Source organism: Cupressus sempervirens, chromosome 6 (genome assembly GCF_028749045.1).
Source record: "Cupressus sempervirens isolate cs-2001-9-10 chromosome 6, ASM2874904v1, whole genome shotgun sequence".
NCBI classification, from domain to species: Eukaryota; Viridiplantae; Streptophyta; class Pinopsida; order Cupressales; family Cupressaceae; genus Cupressus; species Cupressus sempervirens.
This window is the reverse complement of record NC_143123.1, coordinates 273043519-273066537: the sequence shown is the minus strand read 5'-3', so window position 1 is coordinate 273066537 and position 23019 is coordinate 273043519. Positions and strand designations below refer to the sequence as shown.

Below are 23019 nucleotides of genomic sequence, written 5' to 3'. Positions count from 1 at the left end.
TGCTTCAGACTCTAATGAACAAGGCTTGACACCATTTTTTTCCTAGGATGGATGTTGAGCCACATCTAGTCATGCCGAGCGAGGAGGCACAACTACAGTGGACTCCTAGGGCTAGACAATCTACCTCTCCCCTAGGTTTTATTGAAGCTGGGAAGAGGAAGATGTAAACTGTTTTGATGTTGTATTTGCTCATAGTTGTTGAGTTTTAGAGGATTGCTGCAACTGTAATGACACTGCCTATTTGGTATGTGCTTTCCAAAGGCAGCAATCTCTTATATGGAGAATGAGTCAAGAATATGGACATGTTTTTTCATAACATAATGACAATCATTATATATATATATATATACATATATATACATATACATATACACATACACATACACATACACATACATATACATACATATATATACATACATACATACATACATACATATATCTCTTAAGTCACTAATTTCTTTAATATATAATTAATCTATATATATATATATTTATTTATTTATTTAATTTTATATATACGTTTCATATATATCTACATATACATATCTTTGCTAGTATTTATTCAACTAAATCTACAGAACGTCAACACTCTCTCTTAGTTAGGGAGTATAAACACATTGTGAGGTATTACCTCAATGTAATATCAAGTTAGCAAGATTAAGGATATCTTTGATCAGGAGGCATTCACCATTTTGATATTGTATATGATATCTAGAATAATGGCCTCCTAAATGTCAAGTCACATAACATTCACCAACTACTCTTTGGGTAATGGCCTCCTGAACGTCAAGTTGCAAGATATTCACCAAGTACTCAAAATGTTCATAAGATATGTGTACACACATTCTCAATAATGTTTACATATGAACATTCATGGTCTGTTCAAGCAACTTAATCCACCATGCAAGATATAATCTATTATGACTTTCATCAAATGTCATAAAATGTCTATCACAATAGAAGGCCATGGTTTCTTTAAGGAACTTAATTCACCATGCAAGTTATAATATATTATGATCTGTTTCTGACATCATATAATGTCTATCACAATAGAAGATTAAGTTATTAAAAGATTGTCACATTCCAATTACTTCTATAGATACGAGTGATAATCACTTGGAGGTTGTCACTTCCTCATGATGTACATAGGGGCTAGGCCCATTAAAATCATGTAGTCACACACATGGATTTTTTGACTCCTTCTGAAAATCAATCTTTTGAGTTCCTTATCCAGTGTTGTCTCTAATGAAGTGTTAGACTCCCTTTGAATCTACTATAAATCTTCTTTTTCCTGCAAAAACATACTTGGAGAGAAAGGAAAATATCAAGGCAAATAGCTCTTATAGTACGTATACAAATAAGAGGGACTACAATGAGTAGATAAATGAAATATTTAAGAATAATAAATACTGATTTGTACAAGTTGCTTCAGTGAAGGTATTCCACTCAAATACTTTACCTATATCCATATTCATTAGTTGTTATCTCTAATGTGTGTTCAACATCTGAAGAGGATCGTGTGTTTAACAATTATCATCAATAATGAAGAAGTTGGCCCTGCAGTCAACTAGGAAATTGCTCTCTTTAATCACTTCATGATAATCGATTATTTGCATTGTTATGCTGCCTATCCAAATTACTTTTTCATTTGTATTCTTTATTATAAACTCCGCTTTGCATAGTACTCTGCATACGTGGTGGGTCTACCCTTCATTTCTCGATCCACATGTTGATTGCTCTCCATATCGATCTATATTCCTATTCACCGTTTGCTTGCATCGAGACAAAGAGGATTACTGCGCGTCCTTTTCTTTATCTTCCCTTGTATAATTTAAATCAGATTTCTCTCCACCTTATGACGATATCACTTTAGTGTCAAATGTTCTTTCCCCTATACATGATGGGCTCAATTGATAAGAAGTTGCCATTTTAAATATGAATTGTCATACTTTCCTTATACTTGCCACGGTGGCAGTATGAGATGCCACCATGTCACGTGGATACTGAAGGGTCGAAATTTTAGGTGTTCACCCTTTTGAATTCTGATTAATAATTTTTAGATTTGAATCCCATGAATATTATTTGTGAATGCAATTTTAGATGTTCTCTGTGCATATTCAGCATGGGTAATATTATTTTGGAGTTCTACATTCTCTTTGCTGGTATTCATTTATTCTAAAGTTCATCACCTCCCAATCCAGCATGACTAGTGATGTCCAAATCGTTCCCTTCAATGGTTCTGATATCTCCTTTCCTACTGTGTATCCACGATTCTGATCACTCTACTTATTGTGTACCTTTGACTCTATTGGCTCCTGAAACTTCTGTTCTGATAACTCTCTCCTATTTTCAGGTTGTTCTTCCTCAATTGCCATGCCACTGCTCTCTCCTTTTCGTCCATAAAACATTTCCTTCTACTTCCAATGGCACTTCCGCTGCACCTCTTCTTTTCTTCTGCCTTTATAACTCCAACTCTCAACTCAAATTTTTCCTGCTGGCCATCCAGCCTTTACGCTACTCCATGATTCTTTTATCTCACAGCTCATATATGCATTTTCATAGAATTCTGCCATGTGGATATTGAGTGCCCACTAACCCTTCTATTCAGTGTTTTACCTAACCTGGACGTTGCCTACAATTTTCTCACACGCAGCCCCTACCATGGCCACTGAATGGTCTGTCATACCATTCTTAGCTGCATCACCCAAGAATTTCCATGCCAAGGAATTTTTTGGTGAAATATGGTGTAATATCCCTTTCTGGATATTTACCAAAAACCCTTGATATAAAACTTACAAATTTAAAACTGAATAGTAAGCCAATATTTGATAAATTCCAGTTCTTTAATCGATTTGTAACCAGCAGATATGCATACAAGAAAACTCAGAAAAGTTTGTTTGATTCCTCCAATATTCAGAAGTACATAAATAGACCAGCAGTTAACACAAATAGCCACCAAATACATTACTGTATTATACAATCGCAATACAATAACACAACAATCCAAAAAATCCAATCTTATAAACAGCAATAACAGTCAGATTGGCAAATGTAGATAAAACTTGTAAAAAGGTTAGGTTTGCATCCAACCTCCAAATGCTTCTTCAAGGGTTTGCGTTCTCAAAGAAATAACCAATCACTATTTCCAGCTCCTAAATTAATATTTGTTTTTAAATATTATAATCTTCATACCTCCCCATGTGGAGCCTGTTGTACCTTTATCACTTTTCCCAATGTGGGATAAAGCAACTTTTTTGTCTTTAAATCACTTAAGTGAACATAGTACCTTTTTAAAATAAAGTGACAAGTTAAATGAACTTTAAAAGTCACTTAGTCAGTAAACCATATAATCATCAGGCATCAACATAACTGATCAAATGAACTCGGATAAGCACGTGCAATAGCTCATTGGAAAGCTCTCGGTGAGACACTTCCAAACCAACACTGAGATACCAAGAATTCTGAGCTTTGTTTACTTACTAAAAATAGTAAGCATCCGGACAACCTGCCAAAACTACTCTGATGGGTTTGAAACTAGAAATGTCTAGGCCAAAACTTGAACTGAACCCCGTAAATTACTTTTTTGCCCTCGAAACCTAGGTGAAGTGAGCTGGCCACAGAAATATAATGTCTCAGAAAAAGGGGACATTACATATGGACAGCGTGGCCTTGTAACAAATTCACACCTCCAAGCTCTTTAACATCTTTATCTTGTGTCATCAGAAAATTATATTCACACATATATTCTGATTCGATATATTCTAATTAACTCTATATTTGTTGCTGACTATATTTATTCTTTCCTTCCTTACATTTATGACCCGCTTTGATACCATGTTGAGTTTTAGAGAATCGTTGCAAATGTAATGAAATTGCCTATTTGGTATGTGCTTTCCAAAGTCAATGATCTCTTTTATATATATATGGAGTATGAGTCAAGAATAGACATATCCCTTAATGGGACATGTCTATTCTTTAACATAATGACAATTATTATATATATATCTTAAGTCACTAATTTCTCTAATATATATGTATATATATAATTACATAGATACACCTCATATATACTAAATACACACACACACACACACATCTTTGCTAGTATTTATCCTATTGAAGCTACAAAACATCAACAATAGTTTTACAAAGACAATGAATTTGCATTTAAATATATCTAGACTCAACTTGTTCCTTTTGTTTATTCATTTACTAACTTATTAGATGCATCTCCTCATCCAATTTTGTAAAAAAAATGCATTTCTAATTAAATTTAAGCATTTAGATGAAGTTCAAATATGATAGATATCAAAATGCAATCACATCTACTCATGTGATCTGTCCCATTGATGAGATCAGGGATACAAAGATAAAACATGTTGATATGTATGGTTTTCTCGAGAGGACAATTATGCAGTTTTTGTTGAATGTTCATATTCATTTAGCATCTACTTTCTTGGTGGCTGCCCTGGAATCTGAATCTGTCTTGCTTTTACATCTCACTTTGACAATAAGTTGAGAACCATCAGGGATGCTGATGGCAAGATCATTATCCAGCTGGATGCAAAAACTATTGACAAAATTTTCAAGGTTCCTACTACCCCAGTATATGCAGACATAACAAAGGAGAAGGCTTTTGATCATTATAACCGAAAAATCAAGGAATGCATAAGGCATATCAACAAAAAGTGCCTTTTACAAAAAAAGAACTTGTCAATCCTGATGGACCGAGTTGTTTTGCAATGACTTCATAAAGGAAATTAATGACATAATTACCCTCTTGAGTCAAATCATGGGTTTGAGGCAGTCCAATGTTTTTGAGACATGGATGTATAGAGATACATTGTGATAATAAGACAAAAGAAGCGACAAATCTTTTGGGCTGAAGTAATTAGTGCCACCTTGTGTGAGCAGCTTTCACAAGTTTTTGCAACTCTCACATTCTATATCGACTCTTATTTGGTATACATAATAGGCCTTTTCCAGGCCTTTCTAGTAGAGATGACAAATCATTGAGTATGGGAATACTATCAACAATTGACCCTAGGGCCTAGTCCAATTCACTACAAGAGAGTACAATATGATTTCTTTGGGCATTTTATGTGTTCATTTGACAAAACACTTGAGAAAAGAAGAGTTTTGATGCAGCTTGGAAGAAAGTAAATGAATATGGGCGCCTCTTTCTTCAATTTCCTACCTTAAGATATATGAGAGTTGATGGTTATGATGACCTCCCCTACATGCTTCCTCAATATCCTACCGACAAGATCGTTCTCATGGAATTGGTGAGGCAATTGATTGTTGTTCATGCATATTAGTTAGAACAACATAAGTTAGTGATTACCATATCTACTCACAAGCATTTGCAGATCATAAGTTATTCTTTGATAACTTCAATGAGAGCCAAGGCCATGGAAACAGAGCTGTAGGAGATTAAATTGGAAAAGTTCAAGGCAAGGAGGGATTTTGATCATAGGGAGATAAAAGATAAAATCAAAAGATCTTTTACTCATCTTCGTCGCCTTGAAGACATTTGGATTGATCTTTGCACAGACGATGACATTAGGGGGATGGATTACAATAGACTTACATTGGAGAAAATTGTAGACCTTGACCAAAATTCTAGAAGAGATGGTGGATGATGAAGGGATCCTTGATCCAGAGTTTGTAGAGAACAAAATTAGAGATATTTCCATTCCACCTGTTCAATGGTCACATAGGGAGTGCATGTCGATTTATGATAAATTTCAGTCCATTTTAGCCAACATGGTGCAAGAGCACCTAGGATTTGGGCTTAAACTCTAATTCATTTTGGCTTGTAAGTGACCCTAGCCAATCCACTGAGGTTCCATAGTTGTGTCAAGGTGATTTGTATGGTCAATAGGTTGTGTGAGTAAAGTTTGCCAAGTATGACAGAAGTTGTCAATAGTTGTCAAGAAGTTGCAATGTTTGGCAAGATTGGGTCAAATAGGCAATTTGACCTCATTTTGTGTGGATTTGATAGGAATAAGGTTAGAAAGGTTTAAAAGCGTCCATGTAAGCTTTCTATACTAATTAGGAAGGCCTATGACTTGAAAAATTGCCCAAGTGCAAAAGTTGCAGAAGTTGTCAATGACAACATTTTGACAAAAAGTGCAAGATCATTAAGAAGTCGTTGGAAATCAGTTCCAGCGGATAGGACATGGCGATTGGGGTTATTTAAGATCATCCATGGTCTAGAAACAAGGTTGGATGTTTTTATGAGAAAATCTCAATAGAAAACTAATCAGTTTTCCTACAATTTTGTCAGTCATATTTGCAACTCGAGCATCCTATCTTAAATGGATTGATTCGAGTCATTTTTGAACATGGATAGTTAGGATTCATCATATACTTGCTTTGTGTTCATTGATAGTTATAGGTCTTTTGTTTAGCTCGGTAGAATAAAATTCCTCTCTTCGAGACTTGTTCATTGGTCTATGTTTACCACATAGGTTAATTAAGAAATGCATACAGATAATGAACACGAACAACAATACTCCTTAGATTATTCGCATATGCCTGAACATTACATTATGTTTCATAAGATAAGATGAATGACGATTTATAATGATCCCAGATGGGATATAAATGCTATCCGCCAAACCTTCTCGAAGGAGTTTGTTGGCCACAAACATTATGTCCGCTACAAACTATTTACCCGTCGGCTATAGAATACAAAAACACCGACGACAATCAAGTCGGCTGACACAGTTTCTACCAAGGACATTAACCCGTCGGCTACACAATATTTACCAACGACATCATCCCCCCCCCCCCCCCCCCCCCCAAAAGAAAAAGTCGTCTTCGGACGACAATTACAAAATATCTGAGATAAATTAACAAACAAAATACATTAAGAGAGTGACTACAACAAAAAATCTGCTTCTGTCACATCACTTCCACATTCATCCCGTTACATCTGTAGCCTCTGCTAACACAATATTGTCTCCTCAAGCTGACCTTGATAGCCACTCGTGCTGCTTTCTCTGCTTCCAACACTGGGTCCACTGAGCTAAGTGTCGCTGTACTGCCTTTTGGATGACCCACTCCTCCTGAGCTCTCTATGCATCCACCAAGACAGCCTCTCGGCCAACATCTACTCCTAGAACCTCTGGTACACAGACATTCCATGTCTGCAGCAGCCTCAAGTCTTCTCAACTGGTCACACTTCACGACTGGGGGTCCAAGGGGCAATGCCCCCGGCGGGGTCGAGGGGTAGTGCCCCTCGCTGCCAAGACCAAATTAGCACTCCAAAACTCACACAAAACTGCATGGAACACACTATTTTTGTCATTTTCTTCTGATCTAATACTCTTTCTGGCAACCACTGATGCTTCCCCTTCCCTTTGACATCATTTGCTACTTATTCCGAACAATTTGAATCTGTCGTCATTTGTTTTTAGCTCCTCCACTTCTCATGCGGCTTCTAGGCTTACACACACACCTCTTTCCTCCTGTATTCAATCCTCCGACGCCTCCAACTGAAATTTTCCAGTCCTCCACACACCTTTCTCACTCTCGGCACTTCGAATCTCCAGCTCAAATATATGTTTCTGGCACTACAAAAAGCTTATGCTGTTTGACCTCCAAACCGCGCGGAAGGAGATGAAGCTTATGCCTTCTACTACAAGAAATTGAAGGAATATGCAGACGCTGAGGCCATGTATAAGCTGGAAATCCAAAGACTTGTAGAGCCTGTTGAAGCTTACAACAATCCTATGACAGTTTCCTTCAGTGTATGTTTCTTAGAAATGGAAAACTGAGGTCAAAAAATACCGGGGACAGCAACTTAGTGCGCAGTGCCGCGCCCACGGAGCATACTTCCACAGACAATTTGCTCGCGCACAAGTGCCCGCAGAGCAACTCTCGCGGACAAGTGCCCACGGACCGTTGCTCGCGGAGCAACTCTCGCAGACAGTTGCCCGCGGAGCAACTCTCGCAGACAAGTGCCCGCGGGCAGTTGCTTGCGAAGCAACTCCCGCGGACAAGTGCCTGCGGATAGTTGTCCGCAGAGCAACTCCCGTGGACCGTTGCCCGCGGAGCAATTCCCTTGGACAGGGCCTGTCCCCGTGGGGCACCTTCCGCGGACAGCTTGCCCGTGACACAGTCTGCCAACCTTTAATTTTTTTTTTTTTTAATTAATTAAATTTTTTTTCAATTTTTTTTTTTTTTTTTCAAAAAAAGAACAGCACCTCAATTTTGCCTCCAGGCGTCGCCATTCTGCAATGACGAGGGAGTCAGCTGGCCATTTTGCGATAGCGACGGAGTCTTCTTGGCACCGTATATTTTCAATTTGGATTTGTTCACTACGTGAGGTACCTCTTCCAAAGTCTCCAACTTTATTGCTCCATTGTCGTCGACCTCTTGGATTTGATATGGTCCAACCCATCTGGCCTTAAACTTTTCCGGTTTGATTTCATTCCGACTGTTGCACTTGAGTACCAACTACCCTAGTTGAAACTTGTTGAGTTTTTCATGCCACGCCTTATGTCTGTTCTGTCACCTCCGTCACCCACTGTGCCTGCGGTCGTTGCGCATCTAGCTTATTTCTTTGCTGTCGGCACCCTTCAAGTAATTTTATGGTGCGATGCATTCTTTTCTTCCTGTGCGGTTCGTTCATCGTGTACCAGACGGTGGAATTTTTTTTTTTTAAAGTTTGTATTGTATGTCCTTCCCTTCTTCAGCGGTAACCTCCTTTGTGTCATCTGCTTCTCTGTATTCTTTCGGACACTCATTTTCCTCTTTTTTCTCACCTTCGTCAACCCTTAGCAGATTACAACTCGGAAAGAGTTCGTAGTCTTCTATTTGCCAGTGGTAAAGGCCATTCACTGAGTCGAGGTCGTCGTCATTCAATCCTCCTTCTAGTGTCAATACTCGTTCGTCCGGTTCCATTCTCCTCTTTCCTTCGTCGTCAGTTGTGCCTTCACCTTCTGAATCTGATGATGCTACCTCCTCACCTACCATTTGTGTGTGCAGGTCAATTATGAATTTTTTGCCTCCGCACTCCATTGATAGGGTATTACGTTTCCAATCATGTTTTACTTTTGCTTACACCAACCAATTACGTCCCAAAATAGCATCATATCCTTTTTTTTTCAATGGAATGACTACAAAGTCCAATAAAAATGGTTGTGTTCCAATAGTTACCGATTGCACCCTCAAGGTTCCCAACGGTTTGATCCCGTGTTGGTCTGCTGTGAGCAACTGGAATGTAGGTGGCCACAACGTCGACTTTCCCAACTTCTTCCAAGTATCCTCCGGCAACACATTCACACCGGACCCTCCGTCGACAATTGTGTCTGTCAGAACATTTCCCAAAATCCCCATCTCGACGACCGTCGGATGCCATCCAGATGTGAGTGCTAGCAGCATTGGGTCTGTTGTCGTCACTTCCCTACTGTCCCTTCCTGTGTCCTCCGTTGCTTTCGAAAACGGTGTATGATTCAGAATGGCCATCCGTAACTGGGGCATTGTGAGAAGGTCACTTATCTTGACCGGTACCTCTGTTTGTAAGATCTACCATACGATGTTTTGTTTCGCGTAGTTCCTTGCCAAGGTGCCAGTAATGTCTTTTAACTGAGATGTCTCCGCGGACGATGCCTTCTCAATCTTTGCTCGTGCTTCCCCAAATTTCCTCTTTTCTTTCGCTAGGTCCGGGTACTCTTTTGCTTGTCTCCGCGTAATTGCCAAAACCTCTTCTTCATCCGTCCGGACGATGATCAAATTCACTCCAGACTTCAGGCAATTAGCATCTTCATGGTCGTCGGGTTCGCACCATCTGCATAACAATTTTGGTGTGTTCGCTGTTGTACAATCCTGCGCAAAATGACCCCACAAATTACATGTGCGGCATTGAATGATCATCCGTCCGTTTGCATAATACTGGATTCGACTTCGGTTGCCATTATTATTGTTATTATTCACATTGTTATTGTTGTTTTGCCCTCTACTATTATTCTTGTATCCTCCTGACGTGGAAGCTGCCTATGTAAGAAGCACCTGTGGAGATCCTCTTGTCTTCATGTTAAAGGGGCACTCCTTTGTCGAATGGCCCATGATCTGACAAATGTCGCAGAATTGGTTCTTTCGACAGGATCCTTTAGTGTGACCGTCGGTCTTACACTCCGTGCACCACAGCTCACTGCTCTTTGTCTCCTTCTGCATATTTTTAAACTCCATCATGCGGATCATGTCCTTCTGCAGGGCGTGGACCTTCTTGCTACTACCTTCATCGTTGTTGCTATCTTCTCCGGAAGGCTCGTCGTCATCAGAATCAGAGGAGCTAGTCTTCTTCTTTTTCTTCGTCTTCTGCTCACTTTCCAAGTTCAATGCTCTATTATAAGCTTTCGTGTATGACGATGGTGGCACAATTTTCATTTTCTTCCGCAATTTCGAGCATAGACCTTCTACGAACCATCTTTTCTGAAGTCCGTCCGCTGGCTTATTTTCCATTTTATTTATCAAATCTTTTAATTTCCTGGCGTAGACACGGACAATTTCATTCTTCCCTTGCTTGGTATTGAAGATCTCGCCAACAATTTCATTATCATCGCGCAACAGTTGAAACTCCGCTAGAAACTCCTTTTTAATGTTATTCCAACTGTTTAGCTTCTGCAGATCTGTACTGGTAAACCGGTCAATTGCCACACCCTGTAGGGTTGTCGGAAATTGTCTCATCCAGTCGTCTTCATCAGTTATACCATTTGCCCTCCAGATCGTTTCACATGTTTTGCAGTTTCGAATGGGATCGTTCGTACTATTCGACTTTGGCAATTTTTCTTTTGGTCTCGCCATCACAATTAGGTTTTGTAAACAGGCGTTGCTCGGTCCTGCAACACTGGTGGTGTTCACTCCCACACTGGCGATTTGCACTCCCGCATCGATGGACTGGTCTCCCACACCGGCGGTTTGCAATCCCACATCGGCGGATTGTAATCCCACATCGGCGGACTGGTCTCCCACACCGGCGGACTGCACTCCCACACCGGCATACTGTTTTCCCACATTGTTAGACTCAACAACTGCAAACCTTGGTGAAGAAGGGTGTTCTGAAGTTGTCCCCTGCGGAAGTATATCTTGGACTAAGAGTTCACTCCACGCTCTTGCTCCGTCGGCACTCCGAGCCGTGCGAGTCGATGCTCTTCCGTCTGGATTCTCTTCCCTCGGCGAACACAAATTCAAAAACTCCTCCCGTGCTTCTTCCACCAATTCCACCCGCTGCCGAGTTTCCTCCAATAATTCCTCCGTGCTCCGGTTTCCATCGGCAATCTTCTGAAATCTTCGTCGGCGTTCGGCTTGTTGTGCCATAATTAAATTCTCTTGCGCAGTACGGATTTCATCTTTTCCCTTGGCCTTATTTCGATCCTTGTTAAGCTGGTTTGGCATTAATCTTCATTCCTCCCACCTTCCAGGTTCATAGGCCAACGGCACCAAATGTTTACCGCATAGGTTAATTAAGAAATGCATATAGATAATGAACACGAACAACAGAACTCCTTAGATTATTTGCATATGCCAGAACATTACATTATGTTTCATAAGATAAGATGAATGATGATTTACAATGATCCCCAACGGGATATAAATACTATCTGCTGAACCTTCCCGAAGGAGTCCGTCAGCCACAAACATTATGTCCGCTACAAACTATTTACTCGTTGGCTACAGAATACAAAAACACCGACGACAATCAAGTCGACTGACACAGTTTCTACCGATGACATTAACCCGTCGGCTACACAATATTTACCGACGACAGTCTATATAGAGTTAGAGGAGTAATAATGCCTCTATCATGAAATCCCACCGAGGGATCATCACGACCACTTGGGATTTGATAGAGAACTCCATTTACAATGTATATATGCAATTTGGAGTAGAAACAAGTAGGTTTGCTATTTTTCATAGCTTGCCCTAGGCGAGACTCACAGTGCTCGGCTAGGAGCAAGTTAAATGTACAATGTATATATGCAATTTGGAGTAGAAACAAGCAAGTTTGCTATTTTTCATAGCTTGCCCTAGGCGAGACTCATAGTTCTTGGCTAGGAGCAAGTTAAGTAACAGTGAATGGATGGATGGCTTTGTGGATTGGTAAGGGAAATCCAAGGGCATAAAGGAGAAGAGTAGAGTCTAAAGAATGTGTGCTATGAAGGGTTTGGCAAGTTGAATCAATTTGCTAGGGTTTTGTGCATCAAAAAGTCATTAGAATCTAATAAAGATTGAAACCCTTGTTATTAGGTGTGTTTATAGGAAGGTACTACACAGATGCCTTGTGGGTCTAGAACCCTAAAAATCTTTGAGAATTCTGAAAAGGGTACCTGAAAGTGTGATTTGTTTAAGGGCTTGTTTTGGAGGTTTTGCGTTATTCCACAAAAATTGGATTAGGAGACCTAATTAGGCCTAAAAGTCTAGTAGCCCATTTCATAGGGGTTTGAAGAGACCAGTAAGAGAACCAAGGGTAGTATGGGTAAAATCATGCCAAACTTGGTTGAAATGAAAGGTTTTGAAGACCATCCATCCTATTTGAAGTTGACCATGCTCATGAGGAGTTGAGGAGTGAACTTAGTTGATTAAGTTCATAGAGGAGTGAAGTGTGTGAGGTATCAACTTGATAGAGAGATCTAGGTGGGAAGAGGAGTTGAGATAGGTATTCCTCTTGTGTAGGGTCATTGAGAGAAGCCTAAGAAGGCTAGGATAGAGATCTTGAAGGAGTCCAAAAGGAGAGAGGACTCAAAGTGAAAGATCTCCCTATCACATCAGTTAAAGAGAAACGGTGTCAAAACAATAAAGCTTAAAGATGGATTAGGTAATGATACAACAAGCTAGTTGGGAGTAAGTCTGAAATAAGGGCAAGTACTGAAGGTGTCTCTTCTTCTGGAACCAAGCATAAACCCAAGGTAAGAAGAGTTATGAATGTATCTCCTAAGGAGATATCAAAGAAAGGAAAGGGAAAACTGTAGGAGCGGATATAGATTGTTGAGAGTGAGGAAGAACCCCAAGAAGAAAATGTTCGATAAGTTCTTCCTATAGTGGTTACAAAATATGCCCGTGGTTCAGTCTCAGACATCTATTCTTTCTATGGATATTCCTAGGTTTGTTGTAGACATTGATGTTGATTCCTTTTCCATGGTCTACGTTACACTTGTAGCTCCAAGTGTAACTATTGTTTCTTCATCAATTACTAAATCCTTTCTTGAAAGTCCTATGGCAATCTAACAAATGTTTTTAACTCCTATTCTATATATCCAAGTTTGTTAGACATGTCAGCCCCCTTGCTTGAGACCTCTGTTAGGGGCCTTGACAGGTTCATGACTGAGGCCTCTCAGAGTATGGCATTCATGCAAAATCTTATTGCTGTCCAAACCGAAGCACCACAAAAAGTGACAACATTGGTATAATCTTGGGCTGATCTTACACAGGCTACAGTTATGATGTCTCAAGCATATTCTTCAGATCTACCTCCATGGGTGAGTTTGTTCACTCCCAAGAGAAAGAAAAACGAGGCCTCTTCTGATGTGCTTGAGTTTTAGTAGATTAAATATTTAAACCAAAAGCTGCTTTGAAAGCTAAAACAAATGCAAGGGTGATTGTGGACAAAAAAAGTAAAAAATGTTGAGATTGTAGAAAATCTCATTGATAAACCGCCGGAAGAGATGCAGATGGCTGATAACAGGTCTATAAGAGTGGACTTGAGGAAGCAAAGTTTTATCGGATTAAAGAATGATGCACAAGACTTTGTGGCATGTTTTCTCAAGGTTATGACCTCTGGGCAAAGAAAGAAAAACTCAAGGAGGAGAAAGCACAACTTGTTGCACTTATTCAAAAGATCACACAATCGTCTGTGGATCCCTTGGCTTCTACTTCGGAAGAATCCATCAAATAGGCTGAGAAGGCCGGGAAGAAAGCTAAAGTAGTTAATTCTTAGGTGGGCCGAGTGATGATACAAGGAACAAAGTTGATGAAGAAAGCACTCCTGGTGCTGGTATATGCAAGGACAGTGATGTCCAAGTTAAAAGAAGTTCTTATTTAGAACTTGCAATCCCTTGAGAAGTATCTAGAAATTTGGAATAAGTTCTTAGATTCAAATTGGTAATGCTGTGCACGAATGGAATAATATCTTCTTGTGAGAAGTATGTTGCATACAAGGAGCTGTTGGTAAATAGTGGCCAAGTCATTGAAGGCCTGCTACAAGAAATCAGTGTTGATTTTGAGGAGATATATTACAAGCTGATAAATAAAGATGAAAATTTGAAATATTTAGACACTGCAGTTGTAAGACTCCTGCTGATGATCCATTTAGAGATTGAGACCGATCATTTCATGCTAAGTTCCCTTCACAAGTTCAAAGGGTACAAATTTTCACTTGATCAGCTTTAGACTGTTCTTGAGGATATCAAGACAATAATCACCAGGTGTTTAGATGCAGTTATCAAGAGGAGGTGGCAGAGAACACAAGTGTGCCTAATCCTGAAGAAGTGCTTGAATCAATTTGCAAATTTCAAGGACTCTTGAACAACAGTGAAGAAGGTTGAGTGTCTTTAGGACACACAGTTGTTTTTCCCACTTTTTAGTTGTAGGATGCAATTTCTTTTCTATGCTCCACGGGGACGCGTCCCCTGCCTCTGTACCCTAGTACCCGTACCGGGTACGAAACGGGGACGCGGGTATGGATTTTGGACGTACCCTGCGACGTCCCTTTTTGAGGGGAAAGGGGACGGTCCCCGAAACGCAAAAAAAATTTTTGTAGGAAACTTGGGTACGGATTTCCGACCGGGGACGGCGTTCCCGTCCCTCGCCCGTACCCTTTTGCCCACGCCGTCCCCTATTTTTCAGCCGGCCACGGGTGAGTTAAAAAGTTAAAAAAAATGGTTTTTTAAAAAAAAAATTTAATCTTTTCTATTCCGCCTAGGGCCCACATGGATGTTAAGTTGTTAACCCTAATGTGTCTTCTTAAATAGTTAAAGTTGGAGTTCATTGCTCATTTGGAGTTGTTTGCAAGTTGGGAAGAGGAAGAGGAAAACATTGAACATTCAACAACAACAAAAGAGGAGTGTGTTTTGGAGGTGGAAGAGAAAGTTTTGCCTTCATTTCTACTTCATTCCAGGTATGTTTTTTATTTTCTTTTTGTTTGATTCAAACTTCATTGTTGTTTGTTGTCATTTTTCATTTTTTTCAATGACATAAAGAGGGCATGTTAATGGAACATTGAAATTTTTTTTTTTCTATAACTTGCAGCAGTATACTATAAATCATTGTAAAATCCAAAGGCAAAAACATGAGCAGCAGTGAGAGTGAGGGAAGTAGTGATAGCATGGAAGTTGCCATGCAAGAAACTCAAGTGTCACAATTACAAAGACCAAGAAAAAGACCTAGGGCAGCCATTGATGAGCCTAATGTAGATGTCCCTATGCCTAATCCATTTGAGTGCCCTTCCAAAGCCTTAAAACAATATGCCAAAGGCCCATTCAACCCTAAGAAACCTCTCCTACAATTTGCCACAAAAGTAGACAAGAATAAGAAGAAAAATTCGGGGGGTAGTAGGGAATGGGAGTGTCATTTATGTAAGAAGCATTATTTTGGGAGCTACACAAGAGTGTATTGCCATCTTTTATGGATAGGTGGGCAAGGGGTGAAAGGTTGCAAAAAAATTACGGAGGAAGAAAAACTTGAGGCCAATAAGTTGTATGTGGAGGGGGAGTTATTGAAATCCGGGGGTCCTATGAGTAGCACACCCACACCCTCATTGACTCCCACTAGCACTGTTAGTAAAGGGAAGGGAAAGGCCAAGACTAAGAGAGATACCAATGTGGCTGATTTATTTAACATACAAGCAAAAGATAGAGCTGAAGAGTCCATTGGCAGATTTCTTGTTGCTCATGGCATACCATACCATGTTTCTCGTTCCTCATTCTATAAACAAATGTGCAAAGATATTTATGCTGCTGGTCCCTCATTTGTACCACCAGGAGAGACTAAATTACGCACCACTATCCTTGACAAAGAGTACTCAAAAGTAAACATTTTGATGGAGGATATGAGGCAAACATGGATGAGTGATGGATGTTCTATTATCATGGATGGTTGGACCATCGGCCACTCATCAATCTTATTGTCACTAGTACAGCAGGGGCCTATTTTCTTAGAGCCATTGATTGTTCGGGAAAAAAGAAGGATGCATCCTTCCAATTTCAGATTTTGAAGGATGCTATAGAAGAGGTAGGGACTTCAAATGTTGTGCAAGTAGTCACTGATTCAGCCCGTGTGTGTAAATCAGCTGGATTGATAATAGAGAGCACCTATAGACACATTTTTTGGACCCCATGTTGTGTACATGCATTGAATAACACCTTGAAGGACTTTGGGAAAATTGATTGGATAAAGACTATGGTGTTTGAGGCTAGAGACGTGCAAATGTTTATTTGCAATCATCACACATCTCTTGCATTATTTAGGACATTTTCCAAAAAAGAATTCCTCAAGCCTGTGGAGACTCGATATGCTAGCTACTTCATTTTGTTGGAGAGGATGCTTGAGGTCCAAGAGGCCTTACAATCCATGGTGGTCAATGCAGAGTGGAATAGATGGCATGAATCAAGCACCCCAGATGGAAGACTTGTCAAACGAAGAATCCTAGATGAACATTGGTGGACCACAATGAGGTAAGAAACTTAAGAATTGGTGGATATCATAATTGTTATTATTGCTGATTTAATAAAAAAAAAAATTTGATTTAAGCACTTGCTGATTTTTTTAACATATTATGTTTCTCACTTGCAATTTTCTTTCATTTGCAGATACATTTGCTCCTTCATTGACCCTATTGTGCAGGTCATTAGATATGCTGATACTGACTCTCCTAGCCTTGGAGAGATTTATGAGACTTTTGATAGCATGCTTGGGCAGATCAAGCAAGCTGTTAAAGATAAGGAACCTACTTTGGAGTTCTACGAGGAGCATCTTAAGCCCATTGTAATGAAAAGGTGGAACACTATGAACAACCCACTTCATATGGCAGCCTATGCAGTCAATCCAAAATGGTATGCACCAAGGCCTGGGAGAGTGCTTCCATCTAATGATGAGGAGGTGAGTTTAATTTATTAAAGAATTCTGATTTTATAATACATTTTTAAATATTTTATTTTATTTGTAAAGTTTATAAACTCTAAGTTCTCACTTCTTAATTTTTGTTTGTTCAATATAGGTGAAGGACGGCTTCTTCAAGGCCCTTTCAAAAATGTATAGTGCAGAGGATGCTGCAAAAATTCGAGGGCAATGGCTTGACTTTGCCAATCTTCGTGGTCCAACATTTGGTAGACCAGAGGCGAGGACTGATAGAGCTACATTAGCTCAAAAGGACCCGATTGGATGGTGGACATGGCATGGTAGAGATGCACCTGAGCTGAAAGCCCTTGCCACCCGTCTTCTCTCACAGGTTGCGAGTTCCTCTGCTGCAGAGAGGAATTGGTCTACATATAGCTTCATTCAATCGGTCAAGAGGAACAACCTTACCTCTAGACGATCAGAGAAGCTTGTGGCTGTTCATAGTGTATTGCGACTACAGGAGCGACAGAGTCTTGAGTATCGACAGACTCCAGCACTACGTTGGGATGTTAATCCTGAGGATGCATTGTAGATTGATGAGGATAACACACCCCCAGGGCTGCTTGGAGTTCCATTGGATGAGGACCCTCTGCCTACCCCTGCCAGTGATTCAGAGGATGAGATTGATGATGATCTTGATTTAGATAGAGATTTAGATTCCTAGAGGACAGCCATATATTTGGCTTTCTGCTTTTCAGATACTCAGATACATTATTGCTTTTGATTATTATGGAGTTGGACATCTCATTTACACTTCTAGTATTTACTTTCATTGTGTCATTTTGATTTTCATTTCATGCATGATGATGATAGATTGATACTTGGAGCCTTTGGGCATTTTTGCTAATTGTATGCGATATTCGGATATATCATCATATCATATTCTCATTTTGATTCTAATCTTAATAGTTTTCAATTTCCATGTATTCTATGGTGAATGGTTTATCAATGTTATGATTTATCATTGTTATGGTATGCATATCAGAAATATATCTCTAAAGAAGTCTAATTCTCCATATATAAAAAATTTAAAATCCCCTATATTTTATAGCCGTCCCCTGAGGTCCCGTCCCCTAAATTTTGGCTTCGACCCGTACCCGTACCGGAAACACGTTCCCGTCCCCTAAAACGTCCCCGTCCCGGAAACTCCGTGGAGCATAGTTTCTTTTCGATAAATTACATGTTGATGAAAAATTGTAGTTGCATGTAAACATTTTACATGTATATTGTAACTTGTAAATACATGTAAACACATTGCAAGTCAAACTACATTAAGACTGCAATTTGGAAAAGTCAAAGTTACTTGTGGAAAAAGTCATAATTACTTGAATCTCTCCCACCTTTTGCTCTCAGCCCTCCCCTACATATAGGAGGGTGCTTCATTGTAAATATCATCTTTGTTTTATGCAAGTAGGCTATGCTCAAATTGTTGGAAGAGTAAAAAGTGGAGAATAAATCAAGTTTATTTCAGACTTTGTGTTGAAGAGGCTGGAGGTGTTAAATCCACATTCTTTTGTTGCATTTGTCATACCAACTTGAATTCGCTGAGAGGTGAATGTTTTGTTTGTGTAATTATTCAAATGTTCAATCTGCTTTCTTCTGTAGACTGTGTTGCAGTTTTTTTCTGATTGAAATGAGTTTACTTATTAAAAGATAGGTAAGATTTGAGAGACTTTGTGCCTCAATTCCAGTTATCTTAGAAAGTTTAAAGGTACATCACAGTAATAGACTTTGTGCTATTTTATGTTGTATAATATTACTTAACAATTTTAAGAAAAATGCAGTAAACTTTGGGTTCTCTTGTTAGGAAAAAGAACTGGTATGCTCTTCATTGTTCTTACGTCAATCAGAAGTGTATCAGTACTATCACTATAAAAGGTATTTTTTGGTGAGAATTGTGTCAAGTGTTTGAAGAAATCCATCCACGTGTTTATAATTTCCAGTTTAGAACTTGTTGAATCAAATAGTGGTAAGAAGGGCACCTTTCCTATTACTGAGAGGAGAGAATTATCTCAGATATATGCTGTCTAAAATCACTATTTGACACATTGATTTAGGTGCAAAATATTTAGCCAACAGGGCGGAAGAGTTTTTTAAGAGAATCTAAGGGAGAGATTTGTTATCTGCTGTACTCATGAGAAAAAGAGTGAAACAAATCAGCTACCAATGAAGAATGTTGTCCTACCATTTGTAGTTCCTCTCTCCCAAAAGTCCTAAAGCTTCCCTCACCCTTTTTTTCCTTATTTTATCTGATCTAACCTCTTAACCTATGCATTCTTCCCTAACTCTGCAATTCACTAGAAAGACTCATAAACAAACCTAACCAAAATCTAAAAAATAGAAAATGCTTGACAGCTGCTAGCTGTGAAGATCAGTCAAAGTAAACAGTTGAACAGATGGCTAGAACAGTAATGAAGAGATCCTAATAGTTTTAAAGACTGAACAGTCACCCAAGTAACTGAATGTTGGTGGGGGCTGTTAGATGAAATGCTCTGCACCATACCTGACATGTACATCTAAAGCTTTTGTGATGAACTTGTACTGTTTCTTCATGGGAATATGTATCTGGATTCTGGATTTTCCTTTTAGAAGTTGTGTAACCACAGATTGGAGAACCAAACTGGGTATTTTTGTTTTGCATCTTACTTATTGATGTTTTCCTGAGCACAATCTGGAATTTAAGTCATTGTGTATCATCTTAATTTTATCTCAACAGTCTTCCATCTCTTTCTCAATGTTACCTTTTTTTTGGTACCTTAACTGTAGACATTATCTGTGCAATTCTAAGTCATGCTAGTGGTTTTGGTAATTCTATAATGTTTTCAGAACAGTACAAAGTATACAAGATTATTTATTTTGAGTGCATGCTTTGTTATGGGTGTAAGACAATCTTGTTTTGGCTGTTTTAATTTGAGATTGCAGTTATTTCTTGAGAGAAGTATAAATTAAGTCTAACTATCTGATATTTCCTTTTCTTGCAGTCCCTTTTTGCGAGCGGACATCAAGGTAAGCTTACATTGTAAATGTGGTACAACTTACAGGAGTTTTTTTTGCAATCTTGACGTAATCCGTATTATTATTTGTCTAGTTTTAAAGCATTAAAGAACAAAACTTCAGGTTGTGGAATTGCTACCACTTAGCTTTTACTGTTTGCATTTCCTCAGGTGCTTTTACAGAGCAATACAAATGTTAACTTTACACCAAGGGCTGTTGCAAGAGTAATGCATGGTGTTTCAAGTCCTGCATACCCATCTGCAATTTGGTCAAAAAATCATTTCTGGTAAGTGAAACTACCATTCACATAGGACCAACAGTAGTCATTTTTGAACTATCCATCATTATTTCTTATAAGAGAGATTTCTCCCATTATGTGATATTTTGAATTTTGATAGGGGGAGATATTCAAAAGTTGACTTCAATGTGGTCAAAGAGGCAGCAACCTCAGAGCTTTTGGCATTTAGAGAGCGGTCAAGGAATTCACAGCCAATAACATAAGTTCTATGTATAAAATATGGAGAACTGTTTCATTCGTTAGTTATGATGGTTTTGTCTGGACTTCAATGTATATGTTTCTGAAAGCCCTGCCAATGACCAAATCTTATGTGGGGGCTTATTTTATCTTGCCGCTGAATATCTTGACAGTTTATGCACCTATTATGCACCTACTGCATATGGTGTATTACATTGATATTCCCAATGTTGAGGGGATCTTTCAAGTCTTAAAAATAGAAAAACGTTTTTCCTAAATTTGATTTCTCTTATCAGTTGCCAGGCATATTCGCAAGCTGAGGGCCTTACAGCTAGTAAATCTCAAGTTTGATACTGGCAAGGCTGCCTTTAGTTGTGTATTGAGTTCTCTTCTTTTTTAATAAAAGGAGGCTAACAAAATACATTTTTTTCACAGCTTCTCTCTCTTCTTTTCCTTTGGCATTTAATAATTTGGCTTTTCAGTCAGCATTTAAAGAAGAGAGTGAAGGAAAACTAAAATGCTTAAACTGAGAATGTTGCGAACAAAGCCTGATTGCCTTAGATTAGGATGGCAATGGCTAGTCTTAAAATTTTGTCCCGTGGATAAACATAAGGAGCCCACATGTCACCATCTTAAGTCTCAAGATATCAATATGACAGATCTACAAGTATACACTTTTAATGTAGCTGAATAAAAAAAGCAAAATGCATTGGTGTGTTTAAAATGTTTACTTCCATATTAAAGTTTAATCTAGTTTTGAAAGGAGAAGCGAGCTTTCTTGCTGTCCTTGATACACTTCAAATCTCTGCTTTACATAAATTGTATAATCATTTTTTTTCAAATTAATGTTTTTTTAGATGGAAAATGGACAGTTCTACCAAATAAACTGCCTCCAAACAGGCCTGGTTTGTACAAAAGTGTTGTTCATGAAGAAGGGATGTAGTCCAAGGAAATAGGAAGTGAATTTTTGGCAGATGAAATTGTAATATGACATAATGCTTACAAACACGTGTTACCAAGGGCTGAAAATAATTGATGTTTCCTTGGTGATACCAAAAGGATTGCTTCTGCAAAGGAGTATAACCCATCACATAGGTCTTATACAAGGAAGAAGTTTTCCTGTTAAGCTACATATAGGCTATTCCAAAGGAAAATGAGACAATGAACATATTTTTGGAGTATTGCTGCAGAAAGGACTTACGTGGAGAGTCCGTGTTTGCAATATCAGAAGTTCTTGTGTGAGGGAAGAGAAGAGAATGGTGCATTTGTACAGACTTGAGAAATCAATAAAATCTGATATTGGGAATGATTAATGATCTGTTCAACTATCCGAGTCGAATGAGGCGCTTAATCAAAATTGACATGAGAAGAGTGACTGACATTTTAATTACAATTAGAGAAGGGTATAAATGGGAAACAGAATTCAAAACTAAAGATTGCATGCATGGTTGGTCATATTGTTTGAAGTAAGAAATGCACGAAACACATTTATGTGGCTTATGAGTGAAATGTTGAAGTCTTACAGCAGAAAGTTTGTGATTGTATATCAGAATTATATATCAATTTTCAGCACAATCAAGGAAGAACATAGAAAATGAGAGACAATTGAAAGGGGTTCAAGTGGAAAGCTATTGTTGCAAAGTGTTTTAAGTTACTAAAACAGAAGGTAAAAAAACATTTGTTATTAGCATTGTTAAAATTTAAGGTGTTTCAGGTGGATTGTGATGCTAGGGATTTATTAATTTGAGCAACATTGAGTTAAGAGGAGAGGCTTGTAGAGGCTTGTAGCAAGCTTAAGTGAGAGGATAAATACACTGAACAAAAGTATCCAATTTATGGCTAAGAGCTCTTTGCTATTGTACAAGCATTGAGAAATAGAAACACTATATACTACAAAGAATTTGTGTTGTAAATGAATTGCTTGGCAATTAAGCTAATCAATAGCCTAAGAAAGCTGGAGCATGTGAAATTGTCCTCTTTTCTTTGCAAGGTTGTGATCCTTGAGGCCTTCATAAGACAATCCCCATTTCTCATTAGCAATAGGAGTGAAAGATGGAAAAAGTAATTGAGGCATTGAGCAAACATCTAATGCTCATACAGGTAGATGTGGGAGTGAGTATTCAACGCTAAATGAATGGTATACAAAGGACATTACTTTCAAAGAAGCACAATAGACATGCCCAAATCTAGTTAAGATATAATATTATAATGGAGGTATAGAAAAGGGGTTTAATTAAGAGTTATCCAGCCTTGTATTTTACATAACAAGTAGTCAATATACTCACATGGAAAAATGAAATAACATAGTAAATGCATGAAATAATGATCATATAGATTCATGGTCTAACCCTTAAATGCCCTTTGATATAATTGGTTACAAGAGAATGGAATCTCAATCCAATCATAATGAATATAAGCACATTTGT

The 23019-nt window shown here is 38.6% G+C and overlaps 2 protein-coding genes across 2 annotated transcripts in view; both read left to right on the top strand.

Moving 5' to 3' along the window:
• LOC149552286 (DEAD/DEAH box RNA helicase family protein) overlaps positions 1 to 21025 on the top strand; it is a 182159-nt gene extending 161134 nt beyond the window's left edge. The window contains exons 18-20 of the mRNA XM_089787805.1: positions 20106 to 20130; positions 20289 to 20404; positions 20517 to 21025. Coding sequence (XP_089643931.1) covers positions 20106 to 20130; positions 20289 to 20404; positions 20517 to 20619 — 244 coding nt within the window. The 3' untranslated portion in view covers positions 20620 to 21025. The remainder of the gene's footprint in view (positions 1 to 20105; positions 20131 to 20288; positions 20405 to 20516) is intronic.
• On the top strand, positions 15941 to 17904 carry LOC149552287 (uncharacterized). The gene is made up of 3 exons (XM_089787808.1): positions 15941 to 16682; positions 16818 to 17106; positions 17225 to 17904. The coding sequence occupies exons 1-3, from the start codon at positions 16084 to 16086 to the stop codon at positions 17654 to 17656; spliced, it is 1320 nt and encodes a 439-aa protein (XP_089643934.1). The 5' UTR covers positions 15941 to 16083; the 3' UTR covers positions 17657 to 17904.
• Positions 21026 to 23019: the final 1994 nt, after the last annotated feature.

What these genes read in the sequence shown, in the direction of transcription:
- LOC149552287 (XM_089787808.1), top strand. Translation starts at nt 16,084, where the DNA reads ATGTTCTATTATCATGGATGGTTGGACCATCGGCCACTCATCAATCTT. An exon ending in CATTGGTGGACCACAATGAG is followed by an intron (nt 16,683 to 16,817) that starts GTAAGAAACTTA and finishes TTTCATTTGCAG; the next exon opens with ATACATTTGCTCCTTCATTG. An exon ending in TTCCATCTAATGATGAGGAG is followed by an intron (nt 17,107 to 17,224) that starts GTGAGTTTAATT and finishes TGTTCAATATAG; the next exon opens with GTGAAGGACGGCTTCTTCAA.